This window comes from Anarrhichthys ocellatus, unplaced genomic scaffold, assembly GCF_004355925.1.
Source record: "Anarrhichthys ocellatus isolate YVR2014 unplaced genomic scaffold, GSC_Weel_1.0 scaffold15, whole genome shotgun sequence".
Lineage (NCBI taxonomy): Eukaryota > Metazoa > Chordata > Actinopteri > Perciformes > Anarhichadidae > Anarrhichthys > Anarrhichthys ocellatus.
The window spans coordinates 4,271,165-4,287,774 of record NW_022280045.1 but is presented as its reverse complement, the minus strand read 5'-3'; the positions used below and the strand labels follow the sequence as shown (position 1 = coordinate 4,287,774).

Below are 16,610 nucleotides of genomic sequence, written 5' to 3'. Positions count from 1 at the left end.
GAAGAGGTGAGATGCCTAAAAGTGCATAAAGTGAAGGGGAAAGTGAGAATGGAGAGGGAAAAAACATAAAAGCTTTGTTGAGAAAAATGGGTTGCTCAGTTGACAGGCTTCAGAGCGATTAGCGAATGAATGGCATTTTACATCGATGAGTTATTGGAGGACAATCCAATGTGAAAGGCTTGGTTGGTAAAAACAGTGTGATAAACAAGCTGATTCTAGTGCAGAGTGCTGCTGCAGGCTTACAGGGATTAGGCTGGCAGGCTTAATTCAGCTCAAACACTGTTTGAACTGTGCTTTCCTATTGCTGCACCCTTAACACATCTAACTGGTTGCACCTCGTTTCTCTTCGGAAACCAAAGATTTATTTCCTTTCGGCAGCTTCAGATCTCCGGCTTGGCCTGTGCATCGGAGATAAGAAAAAATTTTTTAAAAAAAAATCTCGACACCAGGAAACTGTGCCCTAGTTTGAACTCTGCTCCAAGATGGTGATTCCATCTGTTCTACTCGTGCCTGTACAAACCTATGCTAAGGAGGGTCGAGAATGCGCTGTAGGGAGCGGAGGATAAACCTGGTGACCTAGGCGCCATGCTGGACTCATTGACAGACAGACACAAGTTAGAGGGACAACTGAGGACGGCCAGACAATGGCCAGTCACTCTGTTGGCCCTGCAATCTCCATCTGGCAAGCCCCCCCCCCCCCCCCCTCCATTGCCCTTGCTTCCCTACAAGCAAACATACATCCAGTTATCGCAAGCCCCCTCCCCCTCCCCATGCACACTCAGTGCTTCTCTCACACGTAAACAAGCATGAGTCTTAGGCTGATCTGAAAAACATCGACCTACATAAAAGCATGCAGTGTCTTCTTCCCTTGCACCACTGGCCTCTCCAAATTCACATTCGACAAACACTGCACATGTTGCGTTGCAAGCGGTTGCACAGGTTTTCCGGCAAATGCGTAATGTACATGCATGTTTGGCTGCTCCACATTCTGTTCGGATCTTAACTGGCTGCAGACACATTATTCACATTTACGAAAGAGTGGATCATGATTGCGCCAATGTGGATGTTTCATTGAAGAGGCTTTTTCCTCACAGAAACATCCACACCCTCCCTTATGACAATGATGCCATCAGTAATAGTCTTTTTACGGAATCAAAAGGCAGCAGGGACTAATTTTAGATCTTAAAACATAGGACTGACGATGATGTCCGCATATTCATCACAGTCTAGTGAGAGTGGTTTGTTTAATCTGTGCGGTTGGTCCCAGGAGTGCTAGATTTTCACATCTGAGCCCAGCACACAACTGCAACAGCAGAGGATGAAAGCCCCTTTTTCAGTTTCATTCAGATGCTCACTTGGTTGAAGCCAGTGATTTGAGCCAGAAAAACGTGCAAACACAACTGAGAAAATGAACAGCCGCTACCGATCCACGGCCAACAAGAAGACTGGATCTGAAGGTTATGAGTAGCTGTAGCCAGATAGTGAGTCCTCTGACTGCTTGCATATTTACATGTGCATGTGAGCTTTTGTGTGTGAAAGTATGTGTATGTATATGTGCACAATAAACAATCGAGAAAGCTGTTGCAAACCATCCCGGGAAAATCATTTTTACTCTGCGGACACATGATGCAAGTCTATGAATTATGAATCTTTCATAGGCGATGAACTCCACGGCAACAGTCAGGGGGCATTAAAAACAACGGCAACATCACACAAACTCAAATGTGTGACGTTAGTATAGTGCTGATGCAATCCTGCTCTGTCGGTTTTCATCTCACTAAGGCTGACTTTGAGAAAGGAAGGTTAAGAGAGTGATTGCTGACATAACAGCATGCCTGTTTTTACATTCAGACCATACTCATGTATGATGCCCTAGTAGTCCATAATACTAGTAGTATTTTGTGTGTATATCTACTTAAGGCAAATAACTATCGCTAACATTTTCAATGAATGTCTTTATTAGAATGCTGTGGAAACACTTGAAGAATGATGAGCTCCAAAGAGGAGGAAACTCTCCGTTTTTTCCAGTATGTTGAGGAGAATGGGCTGAGAGCCTACAACGGCCTGGTAGCTCAGAACTTGGACCACGCCAGGAATGAGAGAAATAGGACATTCCTGCAGGAGAAAAACGACAAGAAGAGAAAACAGGAGGAAGCCATACGGAGGTAGGAAGAAATCAAACTGATAAAGAGCTCCTTGACAAAGGTTGTGTCAGATATCTGTTAGATATTTAGGAGATATCCTAAATTTCATAGCTGCAGCTCACCAGTGGCATTACGCTGTGAACGCAGGAACATCACTGGGTTCACTTCAGGAAGAGGTTGTAAGGAATTGGGACAAGTGGACAGAGGGTCCCTGTGGCAATGGCAGGTTGCTATATTTTGGGGGTTGCCAGTGTGGAACGGCGCGCCCCATGATCTTTAGAGGATAATTAATTTTTCACTTTTAGACTTGTCCTTGGATGGAGGTTGTCGCTGCTCCATTTTTGAGACGAAGAGCGTTTAGAATTAGGAAAGGGCTGGGATGGGCTGGGATATATAAGTGTGTTAGGATGGGAACACGACATGTGACGTTACTTCTGGTTGTGCTGCTGCGATTTAAGTAAACCTAACTATCCTGTTTTAGGAAGAACATTTTCCCGACCGTGTGGTAAGTTCTATCATCGACAAGAAGTTGCTGTAACACCCCATATAGTTTGAGGAAATTATTATTAGCATTGTGCCGATGCACCCTGTTTCACATGTTGTGATGAGCAAGCAGTTACAGCTGTGCGCAGCAACACCGCTGTGTGTGTGTGTGTGTGTGTGTGTGTGTGTGTGTGGGTGTGGCATGCCGAAACTTGTGCAAATAAATGGCACACACTCGCAACGTGACTAGCATGTGGACTCGGTGTGCTTGTGTTGTGGGGTAGAGTAAGGAGCACTGAGTCACAGAGTCATTGGGAGGATAGCGGGACATCACAGAAGGGGCTTGAATTGTGTTTGTGGGAAGGACGTGGACATCCGTGTTGCTTTGTTCCTCCTCTCCAAAAACTTGTGAGCAGTGTGAGATCACATCACAAATCACTCTGTTGACTAATTATTTTTAAACATTGTTTTGTTTTAAAAATGTTCAGTAGTTAACAGTGATTTGAGCTTTGCTTCCAGAGCAATGAACGTGAGTTCTCAATCTGCTGGTTGGTTCGGTGCTCTGACATGGAATAATAGCCCTTTTAATTACATTTTAGGACTGATGACATCTGAACAGGTAGAATTTTCAGGAATTTACAGAAGATATTAATCCAGTGGATGCATATTTTATCTGTGAGCGAACAATCATAAAGTAGTTGTTCACCGCTTTGTGAACAAATAATGAATCTAATGATGATCAGCGTGCAGTGGAAAGGCTTATGGGAAATGCTGTCCAGTGTTGTCATGGAATCTAAAACATCATCTCCGTTCTGTCAGACACGGTACAAAGTGTTTTAGCAGCTGATTACATTGATGTGGTGTTGAGGGCTGTGCATTGTGGTTCTTCTTCACTGGTTTATTCAGGAACACTTTGAACCCTGTCACATTTCTGTCAATGGGTTCCGTGATTCAAAAAAGAGCGGTTTCTCTGCTACCACTGTAAGTGTTCCGTAGACAGTGCATTGTGGAGTATACGTACTGTAAATCACTCAATGCTGAGTTAGAACTCAACTGTATCCCTTAGGAATGAGATAGACAGCTAAGTTAGAGTGAAAACCACTCCAAAATCTATCCTGGACTTTCTTTTATCACTTGCCAGCAAAGTGTCCCCGCTTCCGTTGTCATTAGCAGTCTAATGCAGGCCTGCAATTGGTAAACTGGACATGGAGACGCCTGAGGAAAGTGGCATCTACTGTCCTGCTTCCACTGTCTCTCAGCTGTTGCCAAAAGCTAAAATATTAATACACAGTCACTGGAGGAAAAAGTCAAAAAAAATAACTGGATTTTTCATGAGGCCTATAAGTAGGTCAATGAGACGACCCATTTTTACAGTAACTGACTGGGAGTGAGAGTGTGTGCGAGGATTCATGTGTGCATGTGCGTGCATGGACACGGGAAAATATCATGTATTAGTTTGTGAGAGGGGTAGAACAAATGGCCTCTGTGATTGTGTGAGGGTGAAAGAGCTTGTTAGAGCAAATGTGTCAACATTGTGAGGGGGGGGGGTGGGAGGGTTTAGAAAAAAAAACCTGTTAGAGAGAGATTAAATGTGAGCTCAGTTACAGGAGATGTGTTCTGCCTAGTGACAGCTGGAACAGCCATAGGCCAATCAGATCTGCACGTTAGGTTTGAGTGAGGCGGGTCTTCCTGCCTGCTGCTTTCTCACTCTGGGTTTTCTGTTATTGTATTTCATCAGCAGAAGTTACTCACACAGTCATGCACACACACACACACACACACACACACAGACAGACAGACGTCCACAAATTTGCTTAAACGTGCAAGCGTATTCCTGAACACACACACACAGACACGAACCACACACCTTAAATTTACTTATATTTACATATGCATGCAAATTCTAAACAACTGCTTTCTCTTTGTGCACACATGGGCGTATTCACAGATCAAAATCTTTTGTTCTCCACCCTCAAGATCTCCTTTAGTGTTTGTTTGTTTCTGTGACGTTGGTCGTCCTGTCGCATGGTGTCACAGTGAGAGAGAGAGAGAAAGAGCTGCCCGACGACAACTCAACTCCAACTGGTCCAAGTGCACCTGTGGTCTGTAGCCAATCACTGGGCAAATATCCTATAAATAATCCAATCACACCCGCCCGCCAACACACACAATCCATGGATTGGGGATGTACATGCACGCTGTCACAGCAGATGCACACACCAAAAAAACGCATGAGAGGAAGCGACTGTTGACACCTGTGGCTGAATGCCCTGGAAGATTTTCTACTTCTTTTTTTTACTTAGATCTTAATTGGAAAAAAAATGTTTGCTACATAAAAAAATGACATCAATAACATTAAAACATGACAAACTTTGTGTCTTGTATATTGTCCATTTTCCCACAAATGTAATGTGGGAAAAATGTCTTTGTTGAAGCACTTTTCATACAATTTACCAAAACATTGGGAATGTCTAAACTGCTTATTTTTCATTTTAGGTTTAGATCAGATTTTTCTCTCAGATTTGAAACTCCAGTTCTCCTTCTCTTTCCAAAACATACCAAACTGCTATTTCTTTTGCTGCCCATTGCTTAAATCATATCACGGTCATATTGATCTGGTTTGATATACTATTGTAAGTCATTTTGATATTGTGTAGCTGTCATAACATTTTAACCACAAACCTAACGTGTGTGCTGTCATTGAATTCATATTCCTTTTTAGTTGCTTGTATACTCTTTTATCTCCAATCATATTGGAGATCATTGAATTGGATATTGGTTTACTTTCTTTTCTACGTCTTTCAACTTTGCTCCAAATTGTGGCTTGCACCATCAATAAACAGGTCTCAGCTATGCAGTAGTTAGTACAGGTACTCATACCACCTCTAAACTAATAGTTTTATACATGATATCAATGAATAACCACTAAACATGGGATTTTATCTTGAATTTTCCGCCACCTGCTTTCTTCCCAATAACACTGGCAAACGGGGCTCTACGTGTTGCAGCAGCCACCTTTCTCTTGTGCATTTAAACAAATTGTGGTGTGGGAAGATGTGCACATGATGCGCAGGTTTGCTTTATCATTATTCATGTGCGCCAGTAGTTGGTTTTGTGTCTGGTTTCTATGGGTACCCTGTTGCTAGGCAAAGTTAAGCCCCTGACCAATGAACCCACCCCACCAAGCACCTTCTGTTCAGCAGCTGGCCGGGAGGGAGTCAGAGTCAGCAAAGTCACACACTGAGGGGGTCACAAAGACACGCATGCATATACACTCCCACGTGCGTGCACACACTCACACAGGACAGGGATTTGTGAAGCCACACATGCAAATTCATGCCATTTGTTTAAACATTTAAATCTCATTGACATTGAGCTCAGTTGGGGCTCTGATATTACAACAATTAAACACATCAACTGCAGATATCAAGTGGGTATAGATAGCATACTTGTCACGTCTTTTGTACACAAACAAAGTCAGATCTTGAGCTCATTTACTCTGTGACACACAAACACACTCATACACTCATACACACACAGCCCTCCTTTCCCCCATTACACAACACTCAGACATCATTAACGCTCCATTTGGGCCAATCATCCATTTATAGGGATTGATCGTGTCCTCGCCGGGGGGGGGGGGGTCTTCCATGGTGTCATGATGTGTATTGTTGTGTCAGCAGCGTCGGTCACATCCAGAGTTAAACTCAAATCAATGCTTTGCCCTGAAAGAGACCCTGATTTCAGTGGCACTGACGTGCCGGATGTTGTTAAGTTAGCGCTCACATCGTTTGAGCCACGAGTACGGAATGAAATGCAAATACACACACAAATGGAGACTTGCCATGATGAGTCTGTGTTTCAGGGTATGGCATGTGTTGTTTTTGCTGTCTTCTGACAAGAACAGCTTCCAGGGGATGATGTTTCAAGATTGTTGTCTCTTATATTTTAGCCTCAAAAACTTCATATTTAGTCAAATTTAGATTGTTTCATTGTTTGCAACTTTTATGTGTTTATTATTCATATTTGACCCTGTCCCTGTCCTGTCTACCCTCTCTCTCTCTCTCTCTCTCTCTCTCTCTCTCTCTCTCTCTCTCTCTCTCTCTCTCTCGGTCACTTCCTTGCTTCATGTTTTTAGGACAGGTGAGGACATTGCGACCGAAGGCAAGCACTTACGCATGGGCTCCATTACAATGCCGGACCCCCAGGAATGCATGCCCCACCCGCATGCCCTCGCCTGTGGGCAAGGCTTCTCCGTGCGCTCCCAGTCCCTCCACTCTGTCGGCGGTGGGAGCAGTGGGGGCGGAGGAGAGGAGGAGGTAGGAAGCCCGACCTCTAGGAAGCAGCCCCCACCCAAGCCCAGGAGGGACCCGGCCACCAAGCTGAGCATGTCGTCTGAGGCGGTGGACTACAGTCCCACGTCCACCTGCCGCGGGGAGAGATGTGACGGTGAGCGGTGGTGGCACTTTACACCAAACTGCTGCGCTATATATAGCTGCTCTCTGCAGTGCCCTCCTCAACACTGCTCCTCCTACAGTGACGCGACATCTAGCTATTCACTGCATACTTCACTCTGAGTACCACTGTGGCAAATTGATGTTAAAAAGGAGCTCTTGAGTACAATGGAGTTAAACCAATGTCAACACATTTGTGGTGCACTACAGAACAATAAAAAAAATGCAATAACCTGCAGTTCAATGAGCTATATTAAAAGAGTCTGACAAGATTTGTGCTGCACCACTCTGACTTGTCTGGACACGGTTTGCATATTGTGCAAGGACAAATCCTTCCTTAGTGTATTTGAATGACAGTGGGCCAATCTACACATATTCCAGAACATTTAAATACACAAGCTAGAGCAATTGTGGATGCCATAAACAAATGTTGGAAGATCATGGATAATTTGTAACTTTATTGGACTTTTCATAGTGCTCTTTTACTTACTGTTACTGTCAGATAAATCAGACAGTATGTAATCATCAGGTGTTATATATCTGCTTTTTTATATCCAGGCTTTTTTAATACTGTCAGTTTCTCTTCTCTGAGAGGAATGTCCTGATTATCATTAATGTAGTAACACGTTCTGCGTATTAAGTCAAAGCTCTAGTAACTTCATTCAAGAGCTGGTCACACGGTCAGTTGTCCAAGCTGTTCTCATTGCACCTAAAGAAGGCAGAAGTGTCTTGACAGTTGTTTGACCTCATTTAAAACGGACTTACTTACTTATGTATATCTTCAAGGCAAATTATTACCAATAAAGGCCAAACTATTTTCCCTCCAGTTAAAACTGCCGAGGCCAACATTTAGAGATGCCCTGATCAAAATCCAGAAGAATCAGCCTGCAGCCATTTCTGAAGTCAGTTTTCTGAAGCAAAATAAACAAAACACAATATGCCCGTTTGGCCATGGATGAAACAGAGGGCATAATCATAGTACATCAGCTCAGTGTAAAAGCTTTAATGAATAGGACCGGAATTAATTGAGCAAAAGTAATGTTTCCCTCAACGAGCCACAGATACAATCGCTGCTGTAGCAAACGCACACAGCTCAACAGTTTTATTGAAGACAAGACATGTGCTGAGCACTGAGAAAAACTCACAAGATGCAAAATCAAACTGACATTTAGAATATAACAGTCTTGGAGGCAGGTGACTCTGATTTAGAGTTTGCAGGAACCTTTGACTCCATTTCATTTTGGATGCTTCGTTGCCAATGTGATGCTTAGGGAGTCCGCCCAGCCTGGCTCAGATTGGTGGGGATCTCTCTATGTGCACACAGATCTTCCTGGGCACCACGGCAACCATCCCACAGAAACAAGACCCCCTGCAGCCCAGCCAATCACACAATCGCTGAGCGGCCCGAGCCAATGGGGCTCCAGAGATGCTGAAGTGTGAGGCTGCGGAGCCAATCAGAGTGAGAGTGTGGGGGTGTCCCTGGCCAAGGGGAGGGTTGCGTGCTCGGTAGCTGGCGCTGTAGCGGGAAGGGGAGGAGCTTGTCAGAGTAGAATTCATTCAGGAGGAGCGATTGACCTAGATTCGTTTTTTCCCCAGGAGGAGAGGGAGGGGGAGGGGGTTTGCGGGTAAACACATCCGCTGCGGGGGGGGGGGGGGGGGAGAAGAGCAGAGGGAGCAATAGAGAGATGGAGAGGAGAAGGGACAGGGAGTAGGAGATGTTTGGAGCCACGGATTCATCGTCAGTGCTGAAACAGATCTCGAGATCCACCGTGTAAACCTGTTAGTGTAATAATGCATTTGGTGAATCAAAAGTGGCAATGCTTCACTGCTGTGTGAACATTGCTGTGTGCACACCGATTGATGCACATGCATACAGAGAGAAAGGGAGAGAGTACACAAGAATGTGAGGATGTCAGTCAAATTTAACCAAACCAAAATGTTCTATTAACACCGTATTAATAGTAATGAGGGCGCAATGGAACCAGAGGGCCTATTTGTCATCCTCAGTTCAATTTAGCATCATCAACATCAACTTGGATACGTTACAAAGTTTTGTTTCCCCTTCTGGATTTTCTTGACATCTTCCATTGTTTTCTCTTTAGTTATATTCTCAATTTAAATAACAGACTCTAATCTACATATATATTTCTCTCCATCTAATTCCCTGCAGCATGTCCTGCAAAGCTATACATTCACATGCAACAGAAAACAGACACCTACATGACTTCCGTTTTCTGGAAGGATTGACTTTAGTTTGTGTGTTCAAATGTGGACGTGCCTGTCTTAGTTTCCCGCTCTGAATGTGTAGGCATGTTTATGTAGGGATGGTGGTGAGTCATACACTTACAGGAAGTATGCGTGTGCCTGGGCCATCTGGCATCTGAATTATTGAAGGTGTAAAATCTGCAGTTTTAAGATTTCCGACATGGTCCGGCTGTTAACCACACTTATCTCTCCCTGCCTATCAGAGAAAGGGACGCTCCTATCCAAACATCGCGGCATCTGACCTAGAAATACACTGTTAGCAACTCAGTTGTAAAGCGCGCTGCCTGCTGTGAGTAAACTAGCATTAGGACCGCACTGTACTATCAAGTCGACGTGAACACTGTACCATCGGCCTCACTGCACCACATCTAAAGAGATTCACTCCGCAATGCTACGTCACCACTATCAGAGAGAAGTTCCACAGTGTGTGTGACCCAAATACTATGCTCGCATACTGCTCCACTGCCATATATGTGACCTAGAAACGTGCATATGCCTCAACTATTCCCACATATCTGACTCAAGATATTGCTCTCAGCTATACACGTTGACCCACATCCGACCCACAAATCTGCAGCAGGCTTCATGTTAATGATAGGGATTCACTCGTGTACGATAGCTGTGCAGAAAGTTAGCAACGGAAGAGTAATGTGGCAACATTATGTTGTCATGTCTCATTCCTCAACAAAATGTTAGTCAGAATGATGATAAGGTGCCACGGTAGCTCACCTGGTGGACCGGGCTCCCCATGTACTAAAGCCTTACTCCAGCTCTCTCCCGCCTACCATCGGCTGTTCTATACTAAACGCAAAAGAAAGCCCCAAAAATTATCTTTAAAAATTGTAATTAATAAACCAGCAAACCATGAATATACAGTAAATGCACTGTACTTTTCTTTTGCACAGTGTACTTTCTGTTGTCAAGTAGTGCGTGTGAATGTGAGTCTTTCCAATGGATTTGTGTTTTGACCTTCTCTCTCTGTCCTTCAGCAGCTCAAGGATGCAGTGAGGACTGCAGGAGGGTGCCGCCACCCAAACCTAAGAGGAACCCCAACACACAGCTGAGCGTCTCCTTCGATGAGTCCTACATCAAGAGCCACGCGGGCAACGGGGTTTGCCCCTCCAGACCCCTCCACCATGTCACCTCCCCCTGCGAGCGAAACGCCTCGCCTCCGCAGAGTGATGAGAGCCCGACTGACGACTGTGAAGACGAACCTGTCTACATCGAGATGGGCGGGATCGATATCGGCCCACGGGAACCCTTGAAGAGTGAGGACGAGGAGCCGGGAGAGTCCGTGTACGAGGAGATGAAGTACCCAGCTCTGGACGATATGGAGTACCGCACCGACCCTGTGGGGTGTCGCTCCGCGTGCCCCACCCCGGCACCCTATGAACCTGAACCTCTCAGCCGCTGCTCCACCCCACGAAACATTCCGCTCTGTGACATTCCTGCACCCTTCCCCAATTTACTCACCCATCGGCCTCCGCTGCTGGTGTTCCCACCGTCGCCAGCCCAGTGCTCGCCAAACTCAGACGAGTCTCCCCTTACCCCTCTCGACGTAACCAAACTGCCCATGATGGAGAACCAGTCCTACAGCAAATCTCCAACATCCTCCAGCGAGCCACCTTCCTCTGCACACATCCGTAGGGAGCTCACTGCCACCCCGACCCTCACCGTCTCCGGCCGCTCCTCTGCGCCACCTCTGCCCTCTACCCTCTACAAATCCTCCTCCTCATCCTCCTATCAGCGCAGCCATTCCGCTTGCCCGTCGCCAGTCAGCATGGGCCGCTGTCTCACCCCTCTCAGCCTCATGCGTACGCCTCCCTTCGATGCTCCCATGCCATTCCCCGGTGGTCTGCCACGGAGTGCCTCCGCCACCCCTCACGGCAAAGGCTCGCCACCTCAAGATGGTGGGGGCCGACTCCATGGCTCCATGCAGAATGTGTCGACAGGGCGTTCACGGACACCCACCAGTCCACTGGACGAACTCACCAACCTGTTCACGACAGGCAGGAACATGCTGAAGAAAAATGCCAGTGGCAGGAAGTCTAAAGAGCCTGGAGAGAGTGAGTCATTTCACACATTTGTCTCCTCATTTTGGAACGTAGCTCAAACAAAGGGCACGAAAACATGTGCCCGTGTTTATTTGTGTCTCTTTGATCCTGGAAGTGTGTTGACAGCTTATAACTGCATCTCCTTTTTATGAATCTTACCCTGGCCTGTATGTTTCATAAGAGGGCCTAGTTAAGAGAGTTGATGTGAAAACAACCCCAGCAACATTAGAGAGGAGCTGCAAACTCTCCGAATAACAATCGGGAGAGCAGGAGTAACATCCCAGAGTGTTTATGGACGACATGGAAGGTGTCAGTGTCTAAATGCTTTGGCTGCAGTAAACTCTGGAGCGAACAAAAATAAGTAGTCTTCAGTTCCCTAATCGGTGTAATTCATCCCTGTTTTGCGTTCACATGTTTAACCCTGCCAAATTAGGAGGCTGTGCAGAGAATGCACCACTTATACAGTACCGCGCATGATGTCCATGCCACTCTGTGCAGCCCTCCATTAATCTAGGCCCAGCTAGCCAAGTCTGATACAGATCGTATGATTTAATCTAAGGGGATTAGAGACTAAAGCGGACAGCAGGTCCCTCAAACCTACTCATGGCATTAGGCCATCAGGCAGCATTACTTTTAAATATGTAAACAACATGTTTAAATACAGATAGCCATGCCACACTCAAAACTACGCCAAAATGAATGCGAGGCAAACATTATTTGCTTGTTATGACATAAGTGCACAAGTTGCTAAAAGTTCACAAAAAGATGAAGAAAAGCTAACTTTATCATATGGTCAGTCGTAAATTAATGTTCTCATTCATAATGCAACTGTTATTTTCTTTTGTTAAAATAACCATGTTAAATATTTTGAAAAGAGGGTGTTTCCAAAATGCATGAAGTATAGTGAAGTATAGTGCAGTTCATATATAGTATATTTGATGACAAATACATTTATATAGAGCATGTAACGCTTTAGAGTGAGGTTTAACATGAAATTTAACCCTTTAGTCGACATATAACTCTTCAGAGCTGAGCTATACAATGTGAAAGAATTTAAAAAATCAAATGCTGTATTGTGTATGTATTAAAGCGCATTTTGAACATAAATCATAAAACAACTACAAAGAGTCCACACATCCATCTTCACTCAACGCTCTTAGCAACTACAACATAGCAACAGTGGAAGGAGGAGAAATCCCCGTTTCTTATTTGCAGATTCCCTCCTCATGAGTAATGCAGCCAATCACAGCTCAGGCCACGACGGTCTACAACCGAGCAATAAGCAATGGGATAGCTATGGCTCTGAACTCAAATCTGCACCTGATCAGAGGATTTCAGATTCTCTTTTCTGTCCAATCAGCACATACTCTAGTCACGATTGAGCCAATCAGGGAGCTGTGGCAGCTGTGCAGATGGGGATTGTGGAAGCTGAGGCAATTTATGATGTCTTGCTATTTTGACTTCTTCCAGTTGGTGTGCATGTGCCAATTAGTGCGCATTTGTTGTTTAATCCTGTGCTTTCTGTGCAATGTCTTGATTATACTGTATTGTCGAATTACTGGCTTACATTAAGTGATGGCTAGATTGTAAATGGGTGCATTCAAGTCCCAGTAATGTCCAACCAATGAGCACTTTGACAGTATTTTGTTCTCGAGCCCCATGTGGTTGGTAAACAGTTTGCATATGCTTTCTATACATCAAGGGTGGGCTGTGCTCGCAGATCTTTTAAATTTTGAATTTCTTAATCCCGACACCTGTGTTCAACCAACACACGGGGCTACAGGACTGACAGGTTGTTTGTGTTGCTCTGTGACTGGCTGCGAGCACACACGGTGTACTGAGCATACAAACCTAGAACAATGAATGGAGGCTGATTTATTTTTCTTTTCTCTTGCTTACTGAGGAGGCAAAAGACGCAGCAACAGCTAGTCTGACCCACTTACCAACTGGTTAATCGCCACACTCCCTCTCATACACACACTAAAAAGCCATGTGACACGCATAACATGACAAGGGATGGGCGTGATAAGGGAGAATTTGACATGGTACTGTATGTTAAAGCCCATGTTAAAGCCCGTATAGAAACCATATAGAGGCACAGCCCACATGGAAATCAATCATGCACATATATTTTTATTTGTGCAGTGATGATCTATAATGTCTTTATTGAGGCTTGAATCGGTGACACACATGCAGCTCTATATTAGCATTTTTAATGCACACATACTGAAATATTATGTGTATGCTAAAGAAGAGTCAGCGCACACAATCTGGTTTGTGCAAAAAGGTTAAACACAGAGACATCCAATGTTAATGTTTTAAAATATGTTTCATATTGGTAACCATTGTTATTTTATGGTACTGTTATTATTTTGTAGATTTTGCGGGTGAGAGAAAAATACAATTAAAAAATACAATAAATTAAATTAAATTAAAAAATAAATTAAAAAATGTAATTTTAATCGATTGAACTGAAAAAAATGTAGAATAGATAATAATAGTGTTTATTAAAATATACCAAGACGAATGCAACTCTAATGCCTGTCAGCCCACATATTGACTCATCTAACTCCAAAATTTCTGCAGCTGCCTCAGTGCAGTGAGGAGTGAGTGACACCTAGAGGATATATGATGGTAGTGCAGAAACTTGAAACAGAAAAACATAATTTTCCCCCAAAATATGTAATTGACACATGCATTTAAACAATTTATTTCCAGTGCGTTATCAATTGCAGCAGAATAAGCTTGGATGGTACAATCATGTGTATATATATATCATGGTTTTTTTTTGTTTTTTTTACAGTCGAGTCCAAAAGCAAGTCTCACAGCGAGTCCAAGCGTGAGGGCAAGGAGCGCCACAGCCACGGTCACAGCAAGGAGTCCAAGCGAGACTCCAAGGAGCGCCACAGCAAAGAGTCTTCTCACCGGAGAGACAAAGACAAAGACAAAGACAGAGACAAAGACAAAGACAAAGACAAAGACAAAGACAGAGTAAAGGACAGAGACAAAGACAGAGTAAAGGACAGAGTAAAAGACAGAGACAAAGACAGAGTAAAAGACAGAGACAAAGACAGAGACAAAGATAAAGAAAGACGGAGCAGCAATGTAGAGCCCCTTCCCAACAGACGCAACAGTAAAGACCGTACTTATAGCGGTGCAGATGCGCCACCTGTTTGCAGGGATAGCAGGGACCAGGGTTGCAGCAGTGTAGAGCCCATCCCATTGATAAGAAGAGACTCCAAGGACAGAGGGCTTAGCAATGGTGATCTGATGCTAAGGAGAGATAGCAAAGATCGAGGCGGGGGACAAGGAATGGAACCTTTGGTGAGGCTGGACAGCAAAGACAGGCTGCTAGATCAGCCACCTGAGCTGTTACAAAGACAAGACAGCATGGAAAGGGCAAAAAACGGTGTAGACGGTCGACACGAAAGCAGAGAGAGACTGCTGGATCAGCCACCTGAGCTCCTACCACGACAGGATAGCAAAGAGAGAGCCAGGAACGGCGTGGACTCAAAGCATGAAAGCAGAGACAGGCCACCTGAGCTTCTCCCCCGATCAGAGGGCAAAGACAGAGCTAGAACCGGAGCAGAATTTAGGCACGACAGCAAAGACCACCGTCCTGATCTGTTACCCCAACAGGATGTCAAAGAGAGAGCAAGAAATGACGCTGAGCATAGACACGAAGGTAGAATAGACCAGCCACCAGAGATCATTCCCCGACAAGAAACATCCAGAAACAACAACTGCAAGGACAGGGTTGGCTACGGCTCTGAGTCCAAGCATGAAGGGAGAGATCGGAGCTGCCACAACGGTGGAGAACTCCCTCCTCCTCCTCTGCCCAGACAGGACAGCAAAGATCTGAGGAGAACTGGACTCGAGGTGAGACGGGACAGCAAAGACCGAAGTCCGAATGGCTCGGAGCAGCATCATTATGATGCCAAAACCACCAAGAGCCCCTCTGCGATGGAGTACAGGTGTGACAGTAAAGAACGAGGACACAGATCAGATGGCACGCCCAGACGAGATAACAGGGCCAATCACAGCACGGACCAATCAAAAGCACAAGAGAGGAACGGCAGCACAGTGTCAGGGCAGCATTCATCCACCACGACGCCCACTCACCACGGGAGATCATCAGGTAGCCCGCCATTGACCACGGGAACGGCAAATGGTGAGGGTTAAAGCATCACATTCATAGGAAAAATCCAGAATTGATCATATGTTCTTTATATGTGGGGCAAAAAGTATTGTGTGTCAGACGTGTGGTTTCTCCTCCCTTTGCAGATCTGAAAGTAGCACCTAAGTATGGCCGCTCACCTTCTATGCCCGCTAACCCCTCCCCAATGGGAACTCCACAAAGGAAAGCAGCAGAGACGCATCACAGTCAGGTATGCAGATTTGCTTGTTTTTCTTCACTTATATGTTTAACCCGTTACGGCCCCTGAAAACATATTTCCTCAGTCAGTTCCGTACTCCGAGTAATAATGGAGTCCTAGAAACAGTTCTCAATTTCACCAGACATTTCTGTAATTGCTGTTCTCACTGGCTGGGTACATTTACGAAAAAGTGATGTCCTTGTGTGCACCAATTAGGATTTAGTTAACTTTAAATCCGAATGTGATGACATGTGATGGATTGTTTGTTTATTGTCAATCAGATCTGATCAAACTACACCCACAGAGCCTCGATGAAGCAGTTTTGAAGTGTTAAACTCTCAATAAATAATATCTATAATTTTTTTTACTTTGATTGTTGCTTATTTTGTCATGAATAAATATATCATGTAATAGAGAAATACATGTTTTAGGGGTTTTAACGTGCACAACTAACTTTGAAGTCAAGCTGTACTGGCTCACTTAATGCATGGACTCTGCCCCTCAGATGCCCCAGATGCCGTGGATCTGCGGAGACACCACCATGCTGGACCAGATTGAAAGGAAGCGCACCCTCTGCATGGAGATCCGCTCCAGGCAACATCCACACCTGCAGAGATCTCTGGAGAGGCCTCCTCCTCCGGACAGGAACGAGGAGAGGCACCAGGAGCGGAGTCAGTGCAAGCAAGAAAGTGCACCTGTCCTCCCGGGCTGGGGGAAAAGCAGCGGGGCCAAAAAGATCCGTCCTCCCCCTTACCCTACACAGAAAACCGTATTCTGGGACACGGCCATCTGAGAGTAACCACACACACTTGCACCTCCCTGCCACGCAACCCC

The 16,610-nt window shown here is 45.0% G+C and overlaps 1 protein-coding gene across 1 annotated transcript in view; it reads left to right on the top strand.

The window, feature by feature from the left end:
* Positions 1–16,601, top strand: part of nyap2b (neuronal tyrosine-phosphorylated phosphoinositide-3-kinase adaptor 2b) — an 18,054-nt gene extending 1,453 nt beyond the window's left edge. Inside the window, exons 2-7 of the mRNA XM_031854873.1 lie at positions 1,964–2,165; positions 6,766–7,076; positions 10,336–11,412; positions 14,204–15,571; positions 15,685–15,788; positions 16,282–16,601. Of these exons, the coding sequence (XP_031710733.1) occupies positions 1,987–2,165; positions 6,766–7,076; positions 10,336–11,412; positions 14,204–15,571; positions 15,685–15,788; positions 16,282–16,569 (3,327 nt within the window). The 5' untranslated portion in view covers positions 1,964–1,986 and the 3' untranslated portion in view covers positions 16,570–16,601. The remainder of the gene's footprint in view (positions 1–1,963; positions 2,166–6,765; positions 7,077–10,335; positions 11,413–14,203; positions 15,572–15,684; positions 15,789–16,281) is intronic.
* The last annotated feature ends 9 nt before the right edge of the window (positions 16,602–16,610 follow it).